Raw genomic sequence first — 24,665 nt, 5'->3', positions numbered from 1 at the left:
CTGTGGTGTAGGTCACAGGTGCATCTCAGATCTGGCATTGCTGTGGCTCTGGCATAGGCCAGAGGTTACAGCTCCGATTGGACCCCTAGCCTGGGAACCTCAAAAGACAGACATAAAAAAACAAATAATAAGTGCATTCTATAGGTAGTGTGCTAGGTATTGGCATCCAGTAATTGGCAATACTTCATTTTTGCTTCCTCTGTGTATAATTAGAATCCAGTTAAAGAGACAAGGCACCAGCAGATAACCAGACAAATAGTGACTTGTCTGAGGATAAATATTCAAGGGTAAATATTGATGTACAATAGTGATTTAGTGGACTAAACACTAACCTGGACTTCTGGTGTGAGGGGTAGTCAGGGCTGGTTTTGTTAGTAAAATTACCTTTGATCTGAGACCTGAGAGAATGAGTAGGAGGAATTAACTAGGGAAAAAAGAAGATGGTTCCAAGCACAGAAAGTAGTACACATGCTGCACCCCAGAGAGGTCTGCAACCCATACAGTGATGGAAGGTGGTATAGTATGAGGCTGGAGAAAACTAGATATGGGCCACATCATTCAGGGTTTTGTAGATTTCATTTAAAATTTTGTATTTTTTCCTAGGAACAATAGGATACCATTAAAGGGCCATGAACAGAGGGAGGTGTGAGATCTGATCTGTGTGGGGTGTTTTTTTTTGTTTTTTGTTTTTTTGTCTTTTTTTGTCTTTTGTTGTTGTTGTTGTTGTTGTTGCTATTTCTTGGGCCGCTCCCGCGGCATATGGAGGTTCCCAGGCTAGGGGTTGAATCGGAGCTGTAGCCACCGGCCTACACCAGAGGCACAGCAACGCAGGATCCCAGCCGCGTCTGCAACCTACACCACAGCTCACGGCAACACCGGATCGTTAACCCACTGAGCAAGGGCAGGGACCGAACCCGCAACCTCATGGTTCCTAGTCGGATTCGTTAACCACTGCGCCACGACGGGAACTCCCCTGTTTGTTTTGTTTTGTTTTGCTGTTTGCTTTTTAGGGCCGCACGCAGGGCATATGGAAATTCCCAGGGCAGGGGTCAAATAGGAGCTACTCTTGCCAGCCTGCACCACAGCCACAGCAATTTGGGATCCGAACCTCGTCTGCGACCTACTGTGGATCACAGTTCACGGCAATGTCAGATCCCTGATCCACTGGGCGAGGCCAGGGAATGAACCCACTTCTTCATGGATGCTAGTCAGGTTGTTTCTCTGCACCACAATGGGAACTACCAGTTTTTTTGTTTGTTTGTTTGTTTTTAATGGCCTCACCTGCAGCATATGGAAGTACTAGGGCCAGGAATTGAATCAAAGGTGCGGATGTCATGGGAGCAGAAGTTGTGGCAATCCCAGATCCTTTAATCTACTGTGCTGGGCTGGGGATTGAACTCAACCTCTTCAGTGACCCAGGCTGCTGTGTTGAATTCTTAACCTACTGTGCCATGGAGGAACTCCTGATCAGTTTGTTAAAGTTCACTCTGAGTGCAGTGTGGAAAATGACTTGGGGGGTGGGCACAAATAAATCTGAGGAGGTAATTAAAAGGGTCATGGCAGTGATTGTGGTGAATAGGGAATAAAGAACTACTCTGTAGATAAAAATCTCTCTGATTTGGTAATGGATGGAAAATGGGGAATGAGGGAGATCGCAAGGCTCTGAGGTTTCTGTATCTGAGGATGGATCCCAAGTTTTTAGCTTCACCAGTGCATTAATAGTGTTGCCATTTACTGAGAGCACTGGAACATCTATAACTTGGAGGTGACATGTAGTTATTGTTATTAGTTGAAACCATGGATGAGATGGCCTTGGGACAAAATACACAGTCAGAAAAAAAAGTGGCTCTGAAGAAGCCAACAAACATTGTAAGTGTGTGTGGAGAGGACTAAGCCTGCAAAAGAAATGGGAACAAATCAGAGACGAAAGAGAAAAATCAGGAGAATTATGGTATTACTGACTAAAGTACTTTACAAATGAAGTATTTGTTAATTTGGTTGATGCCTAGAGATCAGATGGTGGTATTATTATGGCTGAAATTTGATTTGACATGTTTGAGGAAGTAAAGACAAAGGCAGAGATACTACTGGAGAGAGATACAAATTTCAGGATTTTTTTTTGCCATTTTGGGAGTGGGGGAGCACCCGAGGCATATGCAGGTTACCAGGCTAGGTGTCTAATTGGAGCTACCGTTGCCGGCCTACTCCACAACTGCTCCAGATCTGAGCCACATCTGTGAGCTATACCATAGCTCATGGCAACGCCGGATCTTTAACCCACTGAGCAAGGCCGGGAGTCAAACCTGAAACCTCATGGTTCCTAGTCAGATTTGTTTCTACTGCACCAGGATAGGAACTCCAGGTTTCAGAAGGATTTTTTTTTTTTTTTTTTTTTTTTGTCTTTTTGCTACTTCTTGGGCCACTCCCACAGCATATGGAGGTTCCCAAGCTAGGTGTCAGATTGGAGCTGTAGCCGCTGACCTACACCACAGCCACAGCAATGCTAGATCCGAGCCGCATCTGCAGCCTTTACCACAGCTCACGGCAACGCTGGATCCTTAACCCACTGAGCAAGGCCAGGGATCGAACCCGCAACCTCATGGTTCCTAGTCGGGTTCGTTAACCACTGCACCACGACAGGAACTCCTAGGAGGATTTTTTTTAAATGGGGATATTCATACAGTTGTGTGACAATTGAGTGACTGCAGACAGGCGAAATAAAGGATCTAAGATGGAAACATAACAGGAATTCTGAGAAGGGACGAGATAGATGGAATTCATATCACAATGAGGAACTGGCCTGGGAGGGGAAAAGCAGTATCTTTCAAGTGTTAGCATTAGGGGTGGATGAGGTGGCTGTGATTGGAGGCTTGGAGTGGTATCCTTAAGGATTACTGCCTGGCCTGCCACCCTCACCTCCAGCATCCTCCTGTCTTCCCTATCATGTTGTAATTTGCTTAAGAATTGAGCATGTGTATTATTCTGTTGGCACCATAAATAGCTTAACTGTGTAGTATCCTGTGCTTATTTTGACCTCATAACTTTTTCCCCCGTTTTTGTGTAAGTGCGTGTGTGCATGTGTGTGTTTGTGTGTGTGTATGTATGTATTTTGATGAGGGAGAGGGTTCCTAGTATTCTGTGTACTTATTAATGATTCATAGTAAAACTCTCCCAGTTTTTATTCTTCCACATGATCTGTTTAATCCACAATTTGTCATTTTCATCATCTTGAGGAAGAATCACCTAGAGCCTTTTCTGTTCCTTCAATCTATGTAAGTTACCTTCTGTGCCTGGAGAACAGCTGTTATCTTGGGGATTGCCTTTGATTTTCTTTTGTGTTGAATTTCACCTCTTCCTTGTTTTTAGTTTATTCATTTTAAATGTATAGTGTGTCCTTCAGTGGTTTCCTGAAAGGGAAGTATTGGAGGGTAAATTTTTTCAGGACTTGCATTATTTGAACATATCTTTTATTCTTTTCCCATACTTACTTCACAGTTTGGCTATAAAAAATACTAGGCTGAAAATCATTTTTGCTTGGAATTCTGAAGGCATTGCTTCATTGTCTTCTAGCATCTAGAGTTTCTGTTAAAATGAGATTATTTTGGAGTTCCCATTGTGGCTCCGTGGCTAACAAATCTGATTAGGAACCATGAGGTTGTGGGTTCGATCCCTGGCCTTGCTCAGTGGGTTAAGGATCCGGCGTTGCCGTGAGCTGTGCTGTAGGTTGCAGACGAGCCTTGGATCCCGTGTTGTGGCTCTGGCAAGTCCTCATGAATACTAATCAGGTTCATTAACCGCTGAGTCAAGGTGGGAACTCCGACTTTGTCTTCAATACCTTTTTTTTTTTTCCAGTTTTACATTTATGCCATTCTGCCTTTAATTTCCAAGAATTCCTTTTTGTTCCCTGCATCTTATTTCATGAGCACAGTATCTTTTGTATTTCAGGGAATATCAGTGATACAGTTTGAGATATTTTCTCCTTTATACATAGTCTGTTTGTTTCAGGTACCTTTTCATCTTTGCTTTTTGTATCTTTGTTCCTTATTTTCTTATGTTTGAGCTTCCCTCAAATCAGTGTTCAAGAATGAGGACTAAAGAGCATATGAGCAATTTCCTTGTAGGGTGACTTACCCCCTCCCAGTTCCTTGTCAGTACCTCCTCCATTTTTTTTCTTGGCTTGGTGAGACTCCTCAGAGAGCATACAGTCACTTGTCTCCTACCTAGAGAATAAGAATCTGGCTTCTCATGTTCTGGGAGCTCAGTCATTCAGTGGGGACGATGACTGAGTGGTTTGATTTTAGTATTCAGTTCACTCAAATCGGAGCTATATTTGCTGGCCTACGGCTACAGCCTACTAATATCTGGTAACTATTAATCTGATCTCTGTATGTGTGAGTGTTTTGGTGGGGGGGTGCTAGAGGAGGGTGGCCATCATAAGTGTAATAGTTTGTATCTACTAATCCCAAACTCCCAATCCATCCTACTCCCTCCTCTTCCCCCTTGGCAATGACAAGTCTGTTATCCATGTCTGTGAGTCTTTTCTGTTCTGTAGATAGGTTCATCTGTGCCATATTTTGGATTCCATTTATAAGGGATATCATATGGTATTTGTCCTCTTTCTGACTTTACTTGACTTAGTATGAGAATCTCTAGTTCCATCCATGTTGCTCCAAATGGCATTATTTTGTTCTTTATTATGGATGAGTAGTACTTCATTGTGTATAAGTACCACATCTTCATAATTCATTCATCTATCGATGGACCTTTAGGTTGTTTCCATGTTTTAGCTATTGTGAATAGTGCTGCAGTGAACATAGGGGCGCATGTATCTTTTTCATTGAAAGTTTGTCTGGATAGATGCCTAGGAGTGGTATTGCTGGATCATACGGTAGTTGGGTTTTTGTTTTTGTTTTGTCTTTTTAGGACCACAGCCACAGCATATGGAAGTTACCAGACTAGGGGTCAAATCGGAGCTATATTTGCTGGCCTACGCTACAGCCACAGCTACAGCAACACCAGATCTGAGCCTCATCTGTGATGTACACCTGAACTCACAGCAATGCTGGATCCTTAAACCACTGTGCAAGGTCAGGGATCAAACCCGAGTCCTCATGGATACTAGTCAGGTTCCTTACTACTGAGCCATGATGGGAACTACCTTTTGTTCTCTGAAATACCTCCATACTGTAAGTATCTTTCCAAAGTAGTGTTTTTGCCATTCTGACAGGTGTGAAGTGGTACCTCATAGTAGTTTTTATTTGCATTTCTCTAATAATCAGTGATGTTGAGCATTTTTTCATGTGTCTGTTGGCTATCTGTATATCTTTGGAGAAATGTCTATTTAGGTCTTTTGCCCTTTTTTCTATTGGGTTGTTGGCTTTTTTGCTGTTGCGTTGTATAAGTTGTTTGTATATGTTAGAGATTAAGCCCTTGTCAGTTGCATCATTTGAAAGTTTTTTGTCTCATTTTGTAAGTGGTCTTTTTGTTTTGCATTCACATTTTTAAGCAGTTATTACCACTGTTCATTTCCAGAACTGTTTCATAGTTTTGAACTGAAACTGTACCCATTTAACAGTAATCTTCAGTCCCTGGTAAACACTATTGTAATTTCTCTATGAATTTGAATATTCTGGGTACTTGGTGTAAGTGGTATCATATAGTCTCTGTCCATCTTTGGCTTGTTTCACCTAGCATAATATCTTTAAGGTTCTTCTCTTTTGTATTATACATATCATTCATTTTTAAGGGTCACATTCCATTAGGGGGTGTGTGTGTATATCAAGTTTTGTTCATCCATTCATTCTTCAATGGACATTTGGTTTTGTTTCCATGTTTTGGGTTATTGTGAATAATGTTGCTGTGAAGGTTAGTGCTTAGGTGTCTTTTCTGTTTGACTTTTTGTTATGTATCTAAGTCCTTTCTCACCACCCTTTATTCTTTTTTGGCCACCCTGCAGCATATGGGGTTTCCAGGTCAGGGATCAGTTCCCAGCCAGTTGCAACCTATGTCACAGTTGCAGATTCTTAACCTACTATGCTGAGCTGGGGATTGAACGTGCCTCCCAGTGTACTCCAGAGATGCTACTGAGCCCATTGTGCTACAGTGGGAACTCCATATCTAGTGTTTTTGGTTTGTTTTTTTAATGGTTGCACCTGTGGCATTCAGAAGTTCCTGGACCAGGGATTAAATTAAGTCCAAGCTGTAGATGTGGCAACACCGGTTCCATTAACTGTGTGTACTGGGATGGGGATTGAGGGGATCCAAGCTGCCGCAGTTGGATTCTTTTTTTTTTTTTTTTTTGTCTTTTTGCTATTTCTTGGGCCGCTCCTGCAGCATATGGAGGTTCCCAGGCTAGGGGTCGATTCGGAGCTGTAGCCACCGGCCTACGCCAGAGCCACAGCAACGCGGGATCCGAGCCGCGTCTGCAACCTACACCACAGCTCACAGCAATGCCAGATCATTAACCCACTGAGCAAGCGCAGGGACCGAACCCACAACCTCATGATTCCTAGTCAGATTTGTTAACCATTGCGCCACGACGGGAACTCCTGCAGTTTGATTCTTTTTTTTTTTTTTTTTTTTTTTTTTGTCTTTTTGCCATTTCTTGGGCAGCTCCTGCGGCATATGGAGGTTCCCAGGCTAAGGGTCCAATCGGAGCTGTAGCTGCCGGCCTACACCAGAGCCACAGCAACATGGGATCTGAGCCGTGTCCACAGCTCACGGCAACGCCGGATCGTTAACCCACTGAGAAAGGGCAGCGATGGAACCCGCAACTTCATGGTTCCTAGTCGGATTCGTTAACCACTGCGCCACGACGGGAACTCCTGCAGTTTGATTCTTAACCTCACAACACCACAGTGGAAACTCTTCAGATTTTATTCTTTTAATTCCCATTGCTCTACTACCTTCGTTTAAGTTCTAGTCGTCTTTGAGCATACACTATTTTGGTTATCTCTGGTCCCCTGAGTTTCCTCTCATATTCAGAAGTCAAGGAGATTTTATCTTTCTGAGATGCAAAACTGATCTCATGGTTCCTCACATTAAATGAGGTTCTTTACGAATAGGATAATAATGGTCAGGCTGTTAACATGGCATCCAAGCTCTTTTACGTCTGACAGTTGCTTACCCTGCTTAGAGTCCCTCTTCTTCCACTTTATGATTTAGTGTTCTAAGCTACTAGAAATAGTTGTTTCATTTGTTTTATTCATTTATGTCCTGAGGATTCTGGGCATTCATACTGGAATTCTCTGCTCTACAAACTATTTACGTTTAAAATTTTTTTCTGGTGTCCCATTTGTCCTCCAATGAATGATCTCCACTTTTTAAAAAGTGAATGTTCATGTTACTGCAATTATCATGCTGTTTTACCGTAATCTATTCATATTGTGTATCTCTTACCTACCAGGCAGTGAGATATTTTCAGTCTTCTTTATAGTGCTGACACATCATAAATGTTCAGTCTTTGTTAGTTGAATTTACTTATTTATGAGAGAATGATTTACTTTTCAAATGTGTGTGTGTATGTTTAGCCACATCCTTGGCATGTCGTAGTTCCTGGGCCCGGATTGAACCCACGCCATAGCAGCGACCGGAGCCGGATCCTTAACCGCCTGAGTCACTAGAGAACTCCTATAAGTGATTTTTTTTCTTTTTTGACTTTTTAGGTCCACATACTCGGCATATGGAAGTTCCCAGTGTGGGGGTGAAATCTGAGCTACAGTCATAGGCCTATGCCACAGCCACAGCCACATCAAATCTGAGCCATGTCTATGACCTATACCATAGCTAACAGCAATGCTGTATCCTTAACCCACTGAGCAAGGCCAGGGATCAAACCCACATCTTCATGGATACTAGTCATTTCTGCTTTGCCATGATGGGAACTCCCGTATAAGTGGTTTCTTTTTCTTTCTTTTTTTTTTTTTTTTTTTTTTTTGCTATTTCTTTGGGCCGCTCCTGCGGCATATGGAGGTTCCCAGGCTAGGGGTCGAATCGGAGCTGTAGCCACCGACCTACGCCAGAGCTACAGCAACACGGGATCGGAGCCACGTCTGCAACCTACACCACAGCTCACGGCAACACCACATTGTTAACCCACTGAGCAAGGGCAGGAACCCGCAACCTCATGGTTCCTAGTTGGATTCGTTAACCACTGCGCCATGACGGGAACTCCTATAAGTGGTTTCTAATGAAGCATTTATTTTAGTAGGTAGAGACTAAGGAGTTCAGTTTTTTCATAGAAGTTATTTTTAAAATGTACAATGAATTTAATTCACACCAATTCCGTGTGAATTAGTGAATTTTTATATAAGATGATTTCCTTTTCTAAAAAGAGACAATAATAATTACACCTTGTGTAGCCTTGACTATTACTTCTTTTGTAACAGAAGATGCATATACTAGTTAAATTTGATTATAATTTTTTCCTGAGTGAGGTTTGTATTTGGTTTTCATTTTTGGTAATTTGTATGCCTAGAACTTTGGATAAGCAAGAAACTACAGAGTAGGAGTTCTCTTGTGATGCATTGGGTTAACGATTCTGTGTTGTCACTGTAGGAGCTTATGCTGCTTGGTGTTTGATCCCTGGCCCAGGAGTTAATCCATGCTGTAGGCATGGCCAAAAAATAAAAAAGAAAGAAACTGAAATAACTGGATTTCTTTTGCTGTTGAGATTTTATTTTTCTTCTTTTCTTCATTTCTATGTTTTGAAATATCAAGTTCCACTTTCCCTGTAAAGCCCATGTTTCACTATGAATTTGCCCTCTCTGCAGTTATTGGGCTTAGAGATTACTGTGTCTATAAAATGGGGATCATACTACTTACTTTTTAGAGTTGGTTGTTGTGAAGAATACATGCAAAGCACCTAGTGTAGTGCCTTACCCAAAGTAACTGTGTCATAAAGGTTAGCACATCATACATGGTATGGTGTTGAAACATTTCTTCGTCCTTATATTTTCTCTTATATTTTAAGAGTTGGTGGTTGGTTCTTGTTGATTATTACATTTGTGGTGCTGCAGCTTATTATCTGCCCTTTGTAATTTCTGGAAATGGTAGTATAAAACTTTATAGATTGATGGTAAAAGGAACTTGGTTGTTACTAGGAATTTGTTATGTGATTAGCTAATCAACCTCTAACTAGCTTGGAATATATGGCATGTCAGTGTACCAAACCATTGAATTCTTTCATTAAACATTTAACATTTTCTTGTTTCATGACTTAAATTTAAAATTTACTTCTTGTCTGACCTATATCAAAGTTTCTTCTGTAGATTTTTTTAGCTTGTTGATTTTTTATTTTTTGAGTGAAAGAAGTTTCTTTGGCAACAGTGATGTGGGTATTCTCTTGATAAATAGCCGTCTTTTAAAATTAATGACTGTGGTTTTTATATTTATTTAGTTTCTAACAGGAGGCCCTATCGACAGTACTATGTGGAGGCTTTTGGAGACCCTTCTGAGAGAGCCTGGGTGGCTGGAAAAGCAATTGTCATGTTCGAAGGCAGACATCAATTTGAAGAGCTACCTGTCCTTAGAAGAAGAGGGAAGCAGAAAGAAAAAGGATATAGGCATAAGGTATTTTTTTTTTTTTTTAAAGCCTCTCAAATTATCTTCTCCTAGGAGTAGTCAGGGAGGGAGGGAATGGAGATCAGTGGGTTCAAGCGAAGGAACCTATTACATTCTATGTTAATAGGATGTTGTAGAGAAAATTGACAGAAAGCATGGTTTTTTGGAGGGATGAGATGGAGCCTTCCAAATATTTATACTAAAATTTTTGAGAAATGATTTCAGTTAACTTTTGCTATGTCCTTTAGATATTATATACAAGATGCATGACTAGTCATCTTTGGGTACATCTGATATAAAAAGAAAATGATTATCAAAATGAAATGTTCTACTTTTCACTCTCTGGACTAATTTCTCTTAAAAATGAGAAAGATCAGGAAAAAAAAAGACCAGGCTTTAAACATTTTTGTTTTGTTGTTTCAGTTTTTGTGTGTGGTTGTTATTTGTTAATGCTTAAGATTGCATTTTCAAACCTGGCTGTTTTTATTTTTGTTTCGTTTGTTGAATGTTGTGTTAAAGTTGGCTTTGTAAAATTTTGGCTGATTTCTTTTGATATTCTAGTCAATTCTAGAAGAGGATACAGTTCCTCTTCGATTGATGTTTCATACTTCTCTGTGTATAAATACTTTTAGGCTATTTTATAAAAATCACAAGTAGAATAATTTAGAGTCAGTGTACAGTCCTTATTTTCAATTTGAGTTTCTTCATTTCTAAAGCTAATGTGATAATATGTACCTTGTAGCATTCTTGTGAGGATTATAAATAAATATTTTATATGTTATAACGTTGATGCTCTGAAACATCTAATATGGGCTGTTGTTGGGATGAAGGAGGCTAACTGTATCCTTTCTAATACTTTGCGTAGTTGGTGGTGGGGTGGTTTCAGAGTTTTTGTGTCAAGCCTTTAATTATGTAGATTGACCAGCCCCCTTTTCAGAGGTGTTCCTTGGGCTTTCATATTCTAGAACATTGATGTAGTAGGGTTATAGTCAGAGAATTAATGTGTGTGTGTATGTGTAAAATGAGCCAGGTGATCAATTTGTTGTGTCATAAGACAAGGCTACCAACCTAGCGACCCAAATTTTTACAGGCTCAGCAGAACATCCCTTTCACAAGTATTAAAGTATTTGTGGACATTAACTGATAGTTAGAACCTTGATGAACATCTGTTTTATGAAGCCAGGGATGGAAATAAGAATCTTGAAATTAGGTATATTTCTCAGAGCCTCTGTGTGGAATCAAGAAAAGAGTATATGTAATTTGTTATATATCTAGGGTCTAATGATGTGCCTGGATTACATGATTGAGCCAGAAGGCTGCTTGGTTATAATCTAGATTATCACATGTATAGAAGAATCTTGATTAGCCAAGGCCCTGGTGCTAACCAGAGCTTCAAATTTCAGGTCTTCTAGAGTACGTCTGACCTAGTCGTTTCTCCAGTCCTAGTTTTTCCACATTCATCTTCTTTAGTCTTTTGCTTTCTCCTTTATGTAGTTGAGGAAGTGGTTGGCCTTCATAAGTCAGGAAGGAAATCTTTATTCTAAGGTGTGGAGGGGTATGTAAGAGTGGTCTGGTTATTCTTTGAACTAGAAATATAATGTTGATTGGTAATATAATGTTGTAGTCTAATTTATGGTCAACTCTTTTGTGCTTTAATGATAAGGAGAATGGAGGGTTTATGGAATTGACCTTTTTCCAGTGATAGATTTTAGTGGTAGAAGTAGTGTTGAGGAATCCCCATTAGCTAAGCTCTGGGTTAGCTATGGGTGTTAACCATCTGACAGTCCCTTAAAAGGGCCTCAGAGAAATACGAGGCTTGAAAAAGTTTCTGATTTGTGAGGTTTTCACTGATTATCTCCTTGTTTCCCCTTCAATTTCTTAGATAAGTGATAATCTTTTTCTTTTTAAGGTTCCTCAGAAAATTTTGAGTAAATGGGAAGCCAGTGTTGGTCTTGCTGAGCAGTATGATGTTCCCAAAGAGTCGAAGAACCGAAAATGTATCACCAGTTCAATCAAGTTGGACAGTGAGGAGGATATGCCATTTGAGGATTGTACAAATGATCCTGAGTCAGAACATGATCTGTTGCTTAATGGGTGCTTGAAATCTCTGGCTTTTGACTCTGAACATTCTGCAGATGAAAAGGAAAAGCCTTGTGTTAAATCTCGAGCCAGAAAGAGTTCTGATAATCCAAAAAGGACTAGTGTGAAAAAGGGCCACATGCAATTTGAAGCACATAAGGAAGAACGGAGGGGAAAGATTCCAGAGAACCTTGGCCTAAACTTTATTTCTGGGGATGTATCTGATAAGCAAGCCTCTAATGAACTTTCCCGGATAGCAAATAGCCTCACAGGGTCCAGTACTGCCCCAGGAAGTTTCCTATTTTCTTCTTGTGCAAAAAACACTGCAAAGAAAGAATTTGAGACTTCAAATTGTGACTCTTTACTGGGTTTGTCTGAGGGTGCCTTGATCTCTAAACGTTCTGGGGAGAAGAAGAAACTTCAGCAAAGTCTGGTATGTAGTTCAAAAGTGCAGCTCTGCTATATTGGAGCAGGTGATGAAGAAAAACGAAGTGATTCCATTAGTATCTGTACCACTTCTGATGATGGAAGCAGTGATCTGGATCCCATAGATCATAGTTCAGAGTCTGATAACAGTGTCCTTGAAATTACAGATACTTTTGATAGAACAGAGAACATGTTACCTGTGCAGAAAAATGAAAAGGTAAAGTATTCTAGGTATCCTGCCACAAACACTAAGGTAAAAGCAAAGCAGAAGACCCTCATTACTAACTCCCATACAGACCATTTAACAGATTGTACCAAGATAGCAGAACCTGGAACTGAGACGTCTCAGGTTAATATCGCTGATCTTAAAGTGTCAACTCTTGTCCGAAAACCCCAATCAGATTTTAGAAATGATGGTCTTTCTCCAAAATTCAACACACCGTCAAGCATTTCGGGTGATAACTCACTAATAAAAGGTGGGGCTACAAATCAAGCTCTCTTACATTCAAAAAGCAAACAGCCCAAGATCCGTAGTATCAAGTGCAAACATAAAGAAAACCCAGTTGTAGGAGAACCTCCAGTTGCAAATGAGGACTGCAGTTTGAAATGCTGCTCTTCTGATACCAAAGGCTCTCCTTTGGCCAGCATTTCCAAAAGTGGGAAAATGGATGGGCTAAAACTACTGAGCAACATGCATGAGAAGACCAGGGATTCTAATGACATAGAAACAGCAGTGGTGAAACATGTTCTATCAGAGTTGAAAGAACTCTCTTATAGATCCTTAAGTGAAGATGTCAGTGACTCTGGAACATCAAAGCCATCAAAACCATTACTTTTTTCTTCTGCCTCTGGTCAGAATCATATGCCTATTGAACCGGACTACAAATTCAGTACGTTGCTAATGATGTTGAAAGATATGCATGATAGTAAGACCAAGGAACAACGATTAATGACTGCTCAAAACTTGGTCTCTTATCGAAGTCCTGGTCTGGGGGACTGTTCTACCAGTAGTCCTGTGGGGGCTTCTAAAGTCTTGGTTTCAGGAGGCTCCACTTACAATTCAGAAAAAAATGGAGATAGCACTCAGGATCCGGTCCGTCCTAGCCCTACAGGGGGTGACTCTACACTGTCTGGGGAGCTATCTGGCTCCCCACCTGGCTTAGTGTCTGGTAAGAGAGACCTCCCTGCTTCTGGCAAAAGTCGTTCAAACTGTGTTACTAGGCGCAACTGTGGGCGATCAAAGCCATCCAAATTACGAGATGGTTTTTCAGCACAGGTGGGAAGGAACACAGTGAACCGTAAAGCCTTAAAGACAGAGCGCAAAAGAAAACTGAACCGGCTTCCAGCTGTGACTCTTGAGGCTGCACTGCAGAGAGAGAGAGAGAGTAGAGGTTCAGAGAATGGCTCCTCCAGAGGTGAGGCAGAAAGCCCTGGTAAAGAAGAACCCCTTCCATTAAAGGGCCATTTAACAAGTGAAGATGGTGCCCATTTTTCCAGTGTTAGTTTTGATAATAAAGTCAACCATTCTGACCCTGGTAAAATTCCTGAAAAAGGCCCCTCTTTTGAAAACGTAAAAGGCCCAGAGCTAGACTCTGAAATGAACAGTGAGAATGACGAACTCAATTGTGTAAATCAAGCGGTGCCTAAAAAGCGGTGGCAACGTTTAAACCAAAGGCGAATCAAACCTCGTAAGCGCACTAACAGATTTAGGGAGAAAGAAAACTCTGAGGGTGCCTTTGGGGTCTTGCTTCCTGCTGACCCTGTAAAGAAGGGAGATGCTCTCCCAGATCAGAGACCTCCTCCTCCTCCAGCAAACATACTAGAGGATGCCCTGACAGATCCAAGTCATGCTGACTGCTTAGATTCAGCTGAGCCAAGGTTGAATGTTTGTGATAAATCCAGTGCCAGCATTGAAGAGATGGAAAAGGAGCCAGGAATACCCAGTTTGACTCCTCAGCCTGAGCTCCCAGAACCAGGTAAGGACTCCTGATGGTGAAAGAAAGGGATTAGAAGAAGTGATGACAATGATGCTCTTCTGAAGTTTGTCTGTTTTCATGAAAGACCTAAGTAAGTGTAAATCAGGAGGGAATGATTATCATTTGAAGTGAAGAAAGGGCTTTATGTAGGAGGGTATGAATTTTGAAGACCAGGCTTCCATATATTTTTAGAAATTATACTTTATCAAGAAACTCTTTTCTTTTTTCTTTTGCTTTAGTAAGTCTCAAGAAGATTTTGCTCCTGCTCTCCATTTCTTACCTTTTAAATCTGTGAACTTTTGGGGACTTAATTTGGTATTGTTGGTATTTGAAATGCTGTGAGACTAAGATGTAAATCTAGTTGTTAGTTTACAGAGAGCAAGTAGATTTTATTGAATGTTAAGCTCTCTTGGACCACAACTTAAGGAAGATCCACCTATTATGTAGACAAAGGGGACATGTGCTTTTGAAAAACTGAAAATGTTCTGTAGTAATTATTTAAAAGCCTTAGATGTCTTGCATCACTTCTGGAGTGAGCTTTGAGAATAAATTTTTAAAAATCTGAAGTACCAGTGTATCCTACCTTAGCGGCAGGAGGAAAACAGTGGAATCTTTCCAGATTCTAAGTATTATACAATACTGTTATTGAGGATAAAACTGACTTTCCTTGAACGAAAGATTTTTTTAATGTTGTTCACCACAGGAGATTCTGTTTTCTAACAGCTTTACTGAAACATAGTTTACATAGCATAAAATTTACCTTTTGAAAGGTACATATACTTCAGTGGATTTTCATATACCTAGAGAATTGTGCAAACATAAACATGATTAATTGTGGAATGTTTGCATCACACCGGGGGAAAACCTTGTACCCTTTGTCAGGCTCATTTCATTTCTCTCCAGTCTATAGATTTGCCTTTTCTGTACATTTCATATAAATGGAATCATATAATATATGGCCTTTTGTTTTTTTTTTACTTAGCAAGTATCAACACTTTGTTTTTATTGTGATTAAAAAAAACATGAATTTATCCTCTGAACAAGTTTATACATTACAGTATCAACTATATGCACATTGTCGTACACCATTTATTGAGAGGCTGTCCTTTCCCACTGTATAGTCTTAGCACCCTTGTCAAAGATAATTTGACCCATCCAAGTAAGGATAAATCTGTTTTGTTCCATTGATGTATGTATTTGTTTTTATGGTGATACCATATTGTTTTGATTTCTATAGCTTTGTAATGTTTTGAAAATGGATTGAGTGAGGCCGCTTTGTACTTTTTTTGTTTTTTTGTTTTGTCTTTTTAGGGCCGCACTCATGGCATATGGAGGTTCCCAGGCTAGGAATCAAATTGGAGCTGTAGCCACTGGCCTATGCCACAGCAACATGGGATTCAGGCTGCGTCTGCGACCTATACCACAGCTCATGGCAACACTGGTTCCTTAACTCACAGATTGAGGCCAAAGATCAAACCTGCATCCTAATGGATACTTGTCAGATTCGTTTCTGCTGAGCCATGATGGGAACTCCTGTCTTTGTTCTTTGTCAAGATTGTTTTGACTATTCCTGGTCCTTTGAGATGTCATGTGAATTTTAGGATTTTTTTTTTTTTTAATTTCTTCAAAAAATTGGGATTTTTTGATTAGAGCAGTGAATCTGAAGATCACTTTCGGATAGTATAGACATTTTGTTGATATTTAGTTCTTGAATCCATGAACACAGGATATCTTTCCATTTATTTATATCTTTAATTTCTTCCAGCAGTGTTTTATAGTTTCAATACCCAACTCTTTCACATACTTGGTTGAATTTATTTCTGAGTGTTTTTTTTTATGCTATTGTGAGTGGGATTGTTTTCTTAATTTCCTTTTTGTTCATTATTAGTGTGTAGAAACAGCTGATTTTTTGTTTCTTTTTCTTTTTCTTGTTTTATTAATTTTTTTCCACTGTACAGCATGGGGACCAAGTTCCTCTTACCTGTATACATTTTTCCCCCACCTTTTGTTCTGTTGCAGTATAAATATCAAGACATAGTTCTCAATGCTACTCAGCAGGATCTCCTTGTAAATCCATTCCAAGTTGTATCCAATAACCCCAAGCTCCCGATCCTTCCCACTTCCTCCCTCTCCCCCCCGGGCAGCCACAAGTCTATTCTCCAAGTCTATGATTTTCTTTTCTGTGGAAACGTTCATTTGTGCTATATATTAGATTCCAGTTATAAGTAATATCATATGGTATTTGTCTTTCTTGTTTCACTCAGTATGAGAGTCTTTAGTTCCATCCATGTTGCTGCAAATGGCATTATGTTGTTCTTTTTTATAGTTGCGGGATTTTCATATGTGACTTTTATTTTAGCTAATTTCCTTCTATTCGTAGTTTGTTGATTTTTGTGTTTTTTGTTTTTTGTTTTTTGTTTTTTGGTCTTTTGTCCTTTTAGGGCCGCATCTGTGGCATATGGAAGTTCCCAGGCTAGGGGTCTAATCAGAGCTGTTGCGGACAGCCTTCGCCACAGCCATAGCAACCCCAGATCCAAGCCGTGTCTGCGACCTACACCACAGCTCACGGCAACGCCGAATCCTTAACCCACTGAGCCAGGCCATGGATCGAACCCGCAACCTCCTGGTTCCTATTTGGATTTGTTAACCACTGAGCCATGACGGAACTCCCTTGTTTTGTTTTGTTTGGTGTCTTTTGGCTTCACCCTTGGCCTTTGTTACTTCCTAGGCCATAACTGAACCCAAGCCACAGCAGTGATAATGTTGGATCTTTAACCTGCTGCACCATAAGAGAACTTCCTATGAGTGTTTTTTATTATTATTATTTTAGTTTTATATTTAATGTTTTGGCCACACCCATGGCATATGGAAGTTCCTGGGCCAGGGATTGAACTTGAGCTGCCACAGAGACAACACCAGGTGCCTAAGCCACTGTGCCACATCAGGAATTCCTGTTTTTGTTTTTTATTTAAGAGTTTTTTTGCCTGCACTCTGCGGTGGCTTGGTGTAGGATCTCAGTTCCCAGATCAAGATTGAACACATTCAGAGGTGAAAGTGCTAAGTCCTAACCATTAAACCACTAGTTTTCAACAGGAAACTCCCTTTTGAGTGTGTTTATCAGGAAATATTGTTGAATTTTGTCAAACCCTTTCTTCATCACCTGAGATGATCATGTTCTTTTCTTTTCTTTCTTTCTTTATTTTTTTTAAAGGGCTTCACTTGTGGCTGTGGAAGTTCTTAGGCTAGGTTGGGGTCCAGTCAGAGTCGCAGCTGCACAGCCATAGCAACTCAGGATCCAAGCTGCATCTGAGACCTACACCACAGCTCAATGCAATACTCAATCCTTAACCCACTGAGCAAGGCCAGGGATCGAACCTGCATTCTCATGGATTCTAGTCAGGTTCTTTTTACTGCTGAGCCACAACAGGAAGTCCAGATCGGGTGATCTTCTTTCTTCCTTTTTTTTTTTTCCCAACCTTATCTGTGACATGCAGAAATTCCCGGACCAGGGATTGAACCCTAGCCACAGTAGTGACAATGCCAGATCCTTAACCTGCTAAGCCACTGGGGAATTCTGTTCCTTCAATCTTTTAATGTGTTATATTTATTGAAATTTTTGTTGTTGTTGTTATGTTGAACCACCTCAGGGATAAGTCCCACTTGGTCATGGCATGTAGTTCTTTTATGTGGTGCTGTTGGAATTCAGCTTGCTAATTTGTTGAGAATTTTTGCAGTAGTTTCATGAGTGATACTGTTGTGGGGTTTTTTTTTGTTTTGTTTTGTTTTGTTTTTTCTTCCTTAATGTGTGTTGTCTGGCTTTGGTATCAGAGAAATGGTCACTCTCACCTCCTTCAGTTTTTTGGAAGACTTTGAGAAGTTTTGGCATTAATTCTGATCCTGTAATTTTCTTTCTTGGGAAGTTTTTTTTTTTTTTTGGTTACTGATTTAATCTCCTTACTACTTCAGGTTTTCTGTTTTTTTGTTGTTGTTGTTGTTTGTTTGTTTGTTTGTTTGTTTTTTGTGCTTGAGTCTGGGTAGATTGTATGTTTCCAGAAATTTATCCAGTTCTTCTAGGTTACCCAGCTTGTTGGCACATAATCATAATAGTCTCTTAAGATTCTCTTTGTTTCTGTAGCTTCAGTTAACTGTCTGCTCTAATTTCTAGTTTTAGTTATATGTGCCTTCTCTCCCTTCATCTAGCTATGGGCTTGTCAATTTTGTTCATCTTAAACTCAGTTTTGTTGATTATTTTTATTTTTTTATTTTTAAAAATTGTTTTATTTCTGTTCTAATAATTATTACTTCCTTTCTTTTGCTGACTTAGTGTTTAGTTTGTTCTTTTTCTTATTCTTTGAGTGTAATGTTAAGCTGTTGATTTGAGATCTTTTTTTCTTTATATATGTGCTTCCTGCTCTAAACTTATCTCTTAGTACTTCTTTTGCTGCATTCCCTAAGTTTTGGTATATTTTGTTGTTTCCATTTGTCTTAGAATATGTTCTCGTTTGGAGAGATTTCCTCTCTGACCCATTGGTTGTTCAAGAGTGTTAGTTTTCACATATTTGTGAATTTTAGATTTTCCTATTGCTATTTATTTCTAATTTCATTCCATTGTGACTAGAGGATATTTGGTATGATTTCAGTATTTTCAAATTTGTTAAGACTTGTTTTGTGGTCTAGTATGTGATATATATCCTGGAAACTATTCCCTGTGTGCTTGAGAAGAATGTGTATTTTGCTGCTAAAGTTGAGTGTTAATATATATTTTTCTGTTAGGTCAGGAGGGCTATAGTGATGTTCAAGTTCTGTTTTCATATTGAACTTTTTCTGGTCTCTTCATTATTAAAAGCTGAATAATAAACTCTACTATTACTATTTTACTGTCTGTTTCTAATGTCAGTTCTGTCAGTGTCTGCACTATATATTTGGATACTTTAATGTTACATACATGTTTATTTTTTATTTATGATTATTTTCTAAAATGTGTTTATAAATATTTATTTTCCTGGCAAATTGATTCTTTTATATAATATCCTTTTTGGTCTGTAGTTCTGGCTCAAGTCTGTTTTGTTCAAGTATGGCCACTTCTACTCTCATTTACATATAATATCCATTTCATCCTTTCAGTTTCAGTCTATATATGTGTTTACGTCTAAGGTGATATACCTTACAGGTGCAGTGTAGTTGCATCTTGCTTTCTCTTTTCTTTTTTTTTAAGGCCAAACCTGGGGCATATGAAAGTTCCTGGGCCAGGGATTGAATCTGCCTCGCTACTGCAGCTGCGGCAACACTGGGCCTGCTCTGCTGGGTTGGGCTAGGGATGGAACTTGCACCTCTGCAGCAACATGAGCTGCTGCAATTGGATTCTTAACCCACTGTGCTACAGTTGGAACTCCTGCATCTTGTTTTTTCAGTCCATTTTGCCATCCTGTCTTTTGATTGAGGAGTTTAACTCAATTACATTTAAAGTAGTTGACAGGGAAGGACTTGATGATACTGTTTTCTGTCTTGCAGCTAATTTGTGCCTCTTCATCCTCCTTGCAGCCTTTCTTTGTATTTCTTTGTTTTTGTTTTTGTTTTTGTTTTTTGTATTGATAAACTGATTTCCCCATCTCCAACCACCTTTCTTTTGGCCACCCTATGGCATGTGGAGTTCCTAGGCCCAGGATCAGATCCAGGCCATCGCTGTAGCCACTATGCCAGATCCACCTGCTGCACCAAAACAGGGATTGAACCTGCATCCTGGCACTGCATAGACACTGCTGATCCTGTTGTTCCACAGTGGGAATTCCTTTCTCATTTTTATCTTCTATAGACATTTTCCTTGTGGTTACCATGGGACTTACATGAAACATTTTATAGGTACAGCAATCTGTTTTAAGCTGGTAACAATGTAACTTCAATTGTATACAAAAACTTTACTCTTTTGCAAAATCTTCCCATTCCCACTGTTACTGATTTGTGTCACAAATTACATCTTTATATATTATGTATCCATTAACATAGTTTTATGGTTAATTTTTATATGTTTGTCTTTTAAATTCAATACAGTACTTAAAGTGCTTTATACACCACCATTATAGTATAACAGTATTATGTTGGTCTAAATATTTATCTCTGTAAGCTCTTTTTATATGCCTTGGTATTACTGCCTAATGTCCTTTTGCTTCAACTTGCTGAATGCTCTTTGGTATTTCTTTTTTTTTTTTTTTTTTTATTTATTTATTTATTTTTATTTTTTTGTCTTTTTGTTGTTGTTATTGTTGCTATCTCTTGGTTCTTGGGCCGCTCCCGCGGCATATGGAGGTTCCCAGGCTAGGGGTTGAATCGGAGCTGTAGCCACCGGCCTACGCCAGAGCCACAGCAACGTGGGATCCGAGCCGCGTCTGCAACCTACACCACAGCTCACGGCAACGCCGGATCGTTAACCCACTGAGCAAGGACAGGGACCGAACCCGCAACCTCATGGTTCCTAGTCGGATTCGTTAACCACTGCGCCACGACGGGAACTCCCTCTTTGGTATTTCTTGTAAGAGGCAGTGGTTCTTTGATAATCATAGATCTCAACTCAGCTTTTGTTTTAGAAAGTCTGTTTCATCTTCATGTTTTTTTGAAGGACAGTTTTTCCAGATAGAGTATTTTTCGTTGGAAGTTTTTTTTTTTTTTTTTTTTTTTTTTTTTTTTTTTTAATTTTAGCTCTTTGAATATACCTCATACCACTCTGCTCTGGCCTATAAGGTTTCCAGTGATAATCTAACCTGAGGTTCCCCCTTGTCCTTGACTAGTTGTTTTTCTCCCTTCTAAGATTTTCTCGGAGTTCCTGTCGTGGCTCAGCTGTTAACAAATCTGACTAGCATCTGTGAGGATGCAAGTTTGATCCCTGGCCTTGCTCAGTGGATTAAGGATCTGGCATTACTGTGAGCTGTGGTAGAGGTTGCATTCTGTGTGGCTGTGGCTGTGGTGTAGGCCAGCAGCTATAGCTCCCATTTGACCCCTAGCCTGGGAACCTCCATGTGCTTTTTTTTTTTTTTTTTTTTTTTTTTTGGTCTTTTGTCTTATTTAGGGCTGCACTTGCAGCATTTGAAGGTTCCCAGGCTTGGGGTTTAATCAGAGCTATAGCTGCCGGCCTATACCAGAGCCACAGCAACTTGGGATCCAAGTTGCGTCTGCGACCTACACCACAGCTCATGGCAATGCCGGATCCTTAATCCACTGAGCGAGGCCAGGGATTGAACCCACAACTCATGGTTCCTAGTTGGATTTGTTTCCACTGCGCCATGATGGAACTCCTCGGGTGCGGCTCTAAAACGAAATAAAAAAGTTTTTGTCTTTGTCTTTTGACAGTTTCAGTATAACGTGTCTCAGTGTGGGCCTCTTTGAATTCATCCTGATTGGAGATCCCGAACTTCTGATTTTGGATCCCTGTTTACTTTTTCAGATTTGGGATATTTTTGGCCACAACTTATTCAGATTCTCTATTCTTTTGCAACTCCCATAAAGTGTGTATTAGTCTGCTTCGTTCTTTTTTATTTTTGCTTCTCTGACTTGATAATTTGAAATGATTTGTGTTTGAGTTTGTTGGGTTTTGTCCTGTGCTTTAGTCTGTTTTTGAATTGCTCTAGTGAATTTTTCCATTCAGTTATTGTATTCTTTAGCCCCAGAATTTATTTGGTTCCTTTTTATAGATTCTATCTTGTTGATATTCTTATGTGTTTATGTTGTTTGATGATTTCTTTTAGTTTTCTGTGTTTTCTTGTAGATCATTGAGCTTCCTTAATACAATTTTTTTTGGTTCTTTGATAATCATAGATCTCTGTTACTTTGTGATTAGTTTCTGGAGATTTGATTTGATCTTTTGGGCTACGTTTCCTTGTTTCTTCATGTGCTTCCCGATCCCCCCCCCCCCCCCGATTTCTGTGCATTGGAATTGGAATAAACAACCACATTTCTCGATCTTTATGGACTGGCTTCATATAGAGGAAGACTTACCAATCAGCATGGCTAGAGATTCAGATTTGGAGACCTCTGAAACTATTTTTGGAGGATGAGTTTCTCTGGGCTTGTGTTTTGTTATTTCCTATTTAGAGATAATTGTCCAGTTCTTTTTCAGGAGCTCATAATTTCTTGCTTTCTCTAGTGTTTTTCTGCAGTACTGCAGGTTAGCTGTTCCTGCAACAAGCTTCTTCATTCTCTTTAATTCTCTGTGGCTCACAGGCATTTGAAGCATGCTGGCTCTCCATCACTTCCTGGAAGCAGACAAGACAGATACCAGCCGCTTGGGCAGTTTTCTAAGTATCTGGCTTGCCAAATGCTCCCTCAATTCTCTTTTCTCACTTTGTAGAGAGAAGCCAGTTGAGTGCCATCTCCCAATCTTACTAAGCCATGATGGAGTCTCTCTGCATTGTCGCAGGCCCTCTAATGCTACAACATGCTGCCCACTCTCTCCTTTCTTTTTAGTGCCCCAAGAGTCCAAACTATCTGTGTTCTGTTAGTGCCCACAGTCAGGTTAGACAGAAACCTGCCCCTTGGGTAGCCCTATGAAAAGCTGGAATGCTGGTCACCCCACCCCAACCTCCAGCCTTAAGGGGGAGCTCATCTGTGCTTGCTTTGGGAGTAGTAATCACAGATAAATTGGCTCTTTTGTATTTTATCCCTGCACCCACAGCATATGGAAATTCCTGGGCCAGGGTTTGAACCTGCACCTCCATAGCAAACTGAGCTGCTGCAGTTGGATTCTTAATCCACTGTGCCACAACAGGAACTCCTGAATTGGCTCTTTTAATCCATCTTAGTGCTAAAGATTTGTGTGTAGTGTTTTTTGTGGGTATGTTTTTATTTTTACTGGATATATATCTAGGAGTGGAATTCCTGGATTATTTGGTACATATAAGTTTTGAGGTACTGCCAGAATGTTTGGCAAAGGTGTATTATTGTGGTGTTTTTTTGTTTTTTTTTTTGGAATAAAACAACCACATTTCTGGCAAAATATTTGGCAAAGGTGTCATTATTGTGGCGTTTTTTTGTTTTTGTTTTGTTTTTTTTTTCTTTTTAGCTATTTCTCTTTTTGGCTGTGCCCTTGGTATATGTAAGTGCCCAGGTAAGGGATCAAACCCACACCATAGCAGTGACCCAAACTGCTGCAGCAACAACACTGGGTCCTTACCCCACTGAGCCACAGAGGAACTCCCTCATTATTGTGGATTTGATTTGCATTTCCCTGATGGCTAATGATGTTGAACATCTTTTCATATATTTATTGATCAGCTGTAAATCTGGCAGAAATGTGACTATAGATCCTTTGCCTATTTTTTAATTGGGCTATTTTAATTGCAATAATTCTTTTTTTTTTTTTTTTTAGGGCCACACCCGCAGCATATGGAGGAACCTAGGAACCTTGTCTGGGGGTCCAATTGGAGCCATAGCCTCTGGCCTACTCCAGAGCCACAGCAGCACAGAATCTGAGCCTCATCTTTGACCTACACCACAGCCCATGGCAATGCGGGATCCTTAACCCACTGAGAGAAACCAGGGATTTAACCCACATCCTCATGGATGCTAGTCGGGCTCATTAACTGCTGGGCCATGACAGGGACTCCCTGAATTGTAAGAATTCTTTATATATTCTAGATAATAGTCCATTATTGGATATGATTTGCATACTTGGGCCTTTTTTATGGATCTGCTTTTACTTTTTTTTTTTCCTTCTTTCTCTTTGGCCATGGCTTGCAGCAGCTTGATATGGATTACAGTTCCCAGACCATGGATGAACCTAGACTGCAGAGGTGAAAGCTCTGAGGACTAACCACTAGACCACCAGGGGATTCCCTCACCTTGTACATTCTTTTTCTCTTTTTTGTCATCTTAGGCCTCACCCGCGGCATATGAAAGTTCCCAGGCTAGGGATTGAATCAGATCTATAGCTGCTGACCTACACCATAGCTCATGGCAATGCCAGATCCTTAACACACTGAGCCTGGCCAGGGGTCAAACCCAAGTCCTCGTGAATACTAGTCAGTTTCATTACCACTGAGCCACAACAGGAACTCTGCCTTTTACTTTCTTGATGATACGTTTTGAAGCACAAACATTCTTAATTTTTATGTAATCTTGTTTGTCTGTTTTTTCTTTGATTGCTTGTGCTTTTGGTGCCATAGCTAAATAACCATTGCCTAATCTGATTGTCTCAGCACCAATTATGGTCTGTTCTTTCCCAGTTGAGTGATCTTGGCACCCTATTTGAAAAATTTTTGACCATAAATGTGATGATCTTTTTTCTGTTCTTTTTTTATTAATACATTTGTCTGCCATTATGCCAGGACTATGAAATCTTTATCTTTATAGTAATCTATCTTTATGATTATTGTAGCTTTGAAATTGGAAAGTGCAAGTCCTCCAATTTTATGTTTTAAGATTGTTTTGACTCTTCTAGATTTTTGCATTTCTGTATTTATTGTAGGGGCAACTTATAATTTCTGCAAGAAAGCCAGACGGGGTTTTGTTAGGGATTGTGCTGATTCTGTAGGTCAGTTTGGGCAGTGTTGCCATTGTCACAATGTTAAGTTTTCCAGACTATGAACAAGGGAACACTTTCCATTGATTTAGGTTGTCTTTCATCTCCTTCAGTGA

The 24,665-nt window shown here is 39.9% G+C and overlaps 1 protein-coding gene across 49 annotated transcripts in view; it reads left to right on the top strand.

Annotated features, from left to right (window-relative positions):
- Nucleotides 1-24,665, top strand: part of NSD1 (nuclear receptor binding SET domain protein 1) — a 175,670-nt gene that overhangs the window by 80,321 nt on the left and 70,684 nt on the right. For all 49 annotated transcript variants that reach the window (XM_085013728.1, XM_085013714.1, XM_085013738.1 and 46 more), the window contains 2 exons: nucleotides 9,398-9,570; nucleotides 11,471-14,042. In XM_085013728.1, the coding sequence (XP_084869854.1) occupies nucleotides 9,398-9,570; nucleotides 11,471-14,042 (2,745 nt within the window). The remainder of the gene's footprint in view (nucleotides 1-9,397; nucleotides 9,571-11,470; nucleotides 14,043-24,665) is intronic.

This window comes from Sus scrofa, chromosome 2 (genome assembly GCF_054392235.1).
Source record: "Sus scrofa isolate SSC_HxYL_T2T_F1_AM1 chromosome 2, Sscrofa_HxYL_maternal_Yorkshire_Landrace_v2.0, whole genome shotgun sequence".
Lineage (NCBI taxonomy): Eukaryota > Metazoa > Chordata > Mammalia > Artiodactyla > Suidae > Sus > Sus scrofa.
Note: the sequence above shows the minus strand (reverse complement) of the source record. Positions and strands in the feature narration are given on the sequence as shown.